The 5,501-nt window shown below is 32.4% G+C and overlaps 1 protein-coding gene across 1 annotated transcript; it reads left to right on the plus strand.

Annotated features, from left to right (window-relative positions):
• Positions 1–4,191: 4,191 nt before the first annotated feature.
• On the plus strand, positions 4,192–5,188 carry LOC131647235 (putative germin-like protein 2-1). Its single transcript, XM_058917145.1, has 2 exons — positions 4,192–4,349; positions 4,486–5,188. Exons 1-2 carry the CDS (start codon positions 4,232–4,234, stop codon positions 5,028–5,030), a joined length of 663 nt encoding a protein of 220 aa, XP_058773128.1. The 5' UTR covers positions 4,192–4,231; the 3' UTR covers positions 5,031–5,188.
• Positions 5,189–5,501: the final 313 nt, after the last annotated feature.

The following is a 5,501-nucleotide window of genomic DNA, read 5'->3' on the forward strand; positions in this document are numbered from 1 at the left end:
GCGGGAATCAATTGTCAAACAGATTCCATTTCGTGTCTGCCTCCCGTGTCAACGGAGCGTCAATTGTTAAGGATCCATATTCAGTAAGATATCACTTAGTTGAGAGATATCACATAAAGCTTGTATCTTTTACCGTATAATATTATTTCTGTAGGGTTAGTACTTCATTCTAAGTTCATTCTAATCTTTTGTATTGAAAATTTCCATCTAAACTTTTGTTTTAATTTATAGGCATCACTGGTTGTTGGTTTCTATTGATTCTTTCAAAGAAGTGGTGTATTATCTGAATTCGGTAGATGGTGATTGGACAAATTATCCAGATATGAAGTTAATGATTGATACGTATGTGAGATTGTTCTAAATATTCGTGTGTATTTTTATATTTAATTATTTATGTGAGATTGTTCTAAATATAAGTTTTTATTTTGTTAGATCAATACAAGTATTTCTCTCTCAAAGAGAAGCTCGAGTATCACGGTATAGATCAAGCAAAATTACATGGATCAAAGTTAAGGTACATTAATTTTCACAACTTTGCTTATAATAGTGATGCTACTTGATTAAACAAGACAACTATACATTCTTATTTGTTTTTCTATGTAGTGTGATCGTCATCGTAACGGTATAGATTGCAGATACTTTGTTATGAGATTTATGAAAGAAATCCTTCATTTGAATCGAATAGAGATTCCAATCACGGTATGGATTTATAACTTACGATTTATTTAATATTTATCGGATATTTCATATAATTTATTATTTTTAACTATCATGCATATTATGTTTTGTTATGTAGTACTTTGATGAATATAAGTGTGCTCATTACACGAAAAATAAATTGAAAGAAATCAAGGAGGAATTGTGTGAATACTTTATTGAGAAAAGAATCATACAAGGTATTGGAAATTGAAAGTTGTTATGAAAAATTAGGTTTAATTGTGTTGGAGCCAAGTTAGTTTAATTGACCGTGTTGTTCTGTTCATACCTTGCAGGACCTTTAATTGTGTCGGAGCCAAGTTAGTTTAATTGACTGTGTTGTTCTGTTCATACTTTGTAGGACCAGGACTGTCCGCTCGTCGGATTTTGGCGATTTCGGGCTGATTTAGTTATTGTTAGGGCCAATTTTGTTAGGGCTGATTTAATTATTGTTAGGGATGAATTTGTTATTGTTAGGGCTGATTTTGGTTCTGTTGCAAACATGTGAATTGAATTATAATGATGTATATATTTTGAATTATAATGGTATATAATGGTATTATAATGGTATATAATGCTTTTATTTTGGTATATAACGACTTCTTTGTTGAAATAAAGGCTCGTTGAAATGTAAGGCTTGAATTACAGGTTTATGGGATTATTCCCAAAAATATGCTTTCTAAAAAAGAAATAATAGGCAACGCTTTTACATAAAAAACGCTTAAAATGTCATTTTTTACGTGAAGCAAAGAAAGCGCTTTTTTAAAAAAGCACTGCCTATAGTACACAATATAAAGCGCTTTTTTTTCTTCTGAAAAAGCGCTGCCTAAAAATGCCAACAGAAAGCATAAAAGTCTAGACAAAGCGCTGCTAAAGGCCTACTTTAGAAAGCGCTTTTCTAGGATAAAGCGCTGCTACAGACCTAGTTTAGAAAGCGCTTTTCAAGGAAAAAGCGCTGCCTAAAGTATACATAAGGCATCACTTTTGCGTAAAAAAAGCGTTGTCTACACCTACAGCAGCGCCACCATAGGCAGCGCTTTTAAGTGCTGCTAAAGGCCAAAAAAAGCGCCTTCTTTTCCCTTTTTTGCCGTAGTGAAAGTTGGGATTTGTTCATTTCAACATTTAGCTAGTGACAACCGCTCAGACAATAAACTAGTGGGATCAAGGAGGATTTTCATATACAAAGACTTGGAGTAGGTTATTATGGATAACAAGGCTATTGGATCAAGATCATTAAGGGTCTTGTGTTTATTAGCAGTTTGATTATTTGCATCAACAGAGGAAACTACGGTGTGATATTTCATTGCAATAAAAATGCTTGTATCAAAGGTATCAAATAGTGGAAGATCGTGATTATTTCGTGATGGTTTTAACACCATTGAAGAGTGGAGCAGGAGGAGCGAGGACGAACGCCGTACCACTATATATCTCTGTTTATCTTTTCTTTCTTCCCTTATCTCCATTAATTTTCTGCATTCATTACTATAACTATAGGCTTATTACATCATTTGTATTTTATTTAGGTTAGAATTTGTTTATAGTGATTTAATGTGTAAGCTTAAAATTTCCTTATCTCGTGATTTAATGATTTTGTTGGATTAATTTATTGAGATGCTTCCAAACTCTCTTAGTGTTGTGTTTTGCTTCTGCATATTTTAAAATATCTGATTTTGTTTTATGTGACCTAAAATGTTTTTGGGATTGTCTTTTAAGGGATAGGCTTGTTCAACCCCCCCTTTTTCTTGACATGTTTGTGTCCATATTCTCACCTAACAATAACTTTTCAAAAATGATCCCAAACGATTCAGTTCTACTTCAAATCAGACTATGACACGGATGTCGGTCAAGGATACTTAAGGCTTACCTCGACTCTTCTAGGGCTCGGCTAAGCCTTGGGGGCAACTATTTTAGACCAACCAAAGACCCAATTGGCAAAATGCCCAATTTGTCTCAAGCCCACTCTACTCGACCCAACATATAAAAATAGTTCACATGCGATAAGAAGGTACACAATCTCTGATATTCAATTTCACTATACTAATCCTGAACCATGAACAACCTTGAACGTTGGAGTTCTAACCATGCAAATCCACCCCGCGCCACCGTAACAAAGATCGGAGCCACTGTTCAAGAACAGCGGTTATCAAACTCTCATCATTTTTTATTCCTCCGCGGAGCTTAAGCATCTATTTGTTGTTCTCGCACTAAGCAATTACAAAGAATTTTTGATAAAATTTCAAATAAAAATTTAGTTTGAATAGTTATTTTTAGTCGTTTATTTTAGATATTTCATTATTTAATTTTAAATTTTGGGGATATTAAAATTTTATAAAATCACTTAAATTCAAAGTTATTTCAACTAGCTTTTCGCAAAAATTATTTTTGAAATACCACTTTTTGATAAAATTGCGGTTTTGACTATATTTTGATCTTCAATAATGTATGTTTATATTATAAGATTTCAAAATAAGTCTTTTAATTTATAAAATACGAATTTGAAAAAACTTTTAATATTTCAAAAAAATATTTTATAAAAATCATATTGTTTTTTAAAGTTAAACAAACAGCCCCCCCCCCCCCCCCCCCCCCCCCCAAACTTTCACCTATGTAAAACCATAAACCAACACCCATTATCTTCATTTTCGTTTAAGGATGCTCAAATTTGGGTCAATCCGATTCTTCTTGTCTGCCCTTACTGATAACTGTGAGCTTCGAGGCTCAAACCTAGATGGAGATGCCCAACCTAATAATCATGGTTTTAAATTCGGTCTGCAATTGCAATTGTGACCACAATATAACTAATGTGTTAGTCTCTACAACTTCATCGGACTATAATTGTGGTGTGATTTAAGATCACGCATACAACCATATTATAAACCATATCAAATAATCTTGACCATGTTTGTTTAGCTATTTTATTCAAAACTCAACATTTGAGAATATCAAAACTCGTTTTTCTTTTAATATAATAAAAATTCATAACTTTAATTGTTTCTTAACTGTGTATTTCAAACACCTTCCGATCAAAATTAACGTTGCAACGGTCACGATGTGCGTAACAACAACCGCGATAAACACAATCGCAACTACATACATATACATAAATTGCAATAACCAAAATCGCAATCCCATACATCAACCACAATTTAAAAGCATATGCTAATAATATTTGAAAAAAATCAAATGCAACCACTAACTCTGAAATACATTTTCAACTTGTTACATCATCAAGGATAAAAAACTCTTATGTTCAATAAGTCCTTTCTGTAATTGACTCTATCAATAACTTGAAGCGCGGGTGACAAGTTATTCATTAGAGGAATTAGTAGCATGTAGTTAAATATTAATTGAACAAGCATCTTATACAAATTCAAAAAGACATTTTTACTAGGTCTTTAAATGTATTTTATATGTAAATATATGGAATATTTCAATGCTTAAACTTCTTATAAATAGACTCTCTCTATGTCTCCAAAATATCACCATTCATAAACATACAGAAGCAAATATACAACAAACAAACAAAGAGAGCAATATGAAGAATAGTTACTTGATTTTTACAGCCTTCTTAGCCTTAGCATCCTGTGCCTTAGCATTTGATCCCAGCCCTCTACAAGACTTTTGTGTAGCTATCAATGACACCAAGAATGCTGGTATGTATATATAATAATGTTTTTTCTTTTCATTACCGAAATAATTAGTATTTTTCTACTATGATAGCTATGGTTAAGCCCTTGAAATTTATCACAGTCAATCAATTTAATAGCTCATATTTGATTTAATTTGTAGTATTTGTCAATGGAAAATTCTGCAAAGATCCAAAACTTGCCACTGCAAATGATTTCTTTTTCTCAGTGAAAGAAGGAAACACATCAAATTCACTCGGCTCAAAAGTGACACCGGTTGCGGTTAATGAGATATTAGGATTAAATACTCTTGGTATTTCTCTTGCTCGCATTGACTTTGCACCTAGGGGACTAAATCCTCCACATACTCATCCAAGAGGCACTGAGATTCTTATAGTTTTGGAGGGTACTCTCTATGTTGGTTTTGTTACTTCTAACCCAGAAAACCGTCTCATCACAAAAGTACTCAACAAAGGAGATGTATTCGTGTTCCCTATTGGTCTGATTCACTTTCAATTGAATGTGGGATATGGAAATGCGGTTGCCATTGGTGGACTTAGTAGTCAGAATCCAGGAGTTATCACAATTGCGAATGCTGTATTTGGATCTAATCCAAAAATTTCTTCAGAAGTTCTCACAAAGGCTTTTCAAGTGGACAATAAGATTGTTGACAATCTTCAGAAGCAATTTTGGTTTGACAATAACTAGAATTGTAAGTTGTGATATGTGCTTGTAGTACTTAATTTATCTGAATTATTGTTAGTTTTATTTTTTGACATAGTGTGATATTTATTTTAAGACTATACGAAAATAAAATGTAAGGTAGGATGTACCTTGTATTCATATTTGAATCATTTGAATAAAAAAGTTTGCTTTCAATATTATATCTGTAGAATTTTTTATTTTTTTTATAGAAAACAATCTCATTCATTAGATGAAAAAGAGAGAGTATAAATATAGAGAAAAAAAATATGTTAGGACATTTTTCATCTACACATTGACAACATCACTAATAATTAAGACTAACAAGCTATGAACATTAAAAAGCTTTGAGAGGATAGAAACCGAAAGGAATGTACCAAACCAAAACTTTAATCCAATCAACCTAGCAAAGTTCTTCCACAAGAGACATGTGAGTTTTGGAACTCCAATCTTTAAATCTATTCAATTACGGATCAT

Source organism: Vicia villosa, linkage group LG2, assembly GCF_029867415.1.
Source record: "Vicia villosa cultivar HV-30 ecotype Madison, WI linkage group LG2, Vvil1.0, whole genome shotgun sequence".
In the NCBI taxonomy this organism is placed as follows: Eukaryota; Viridiplantae; Streptophyta; class Magnoliopsida; order Fabales; family Fabaceae; genus Vicia; species Vicia villosa.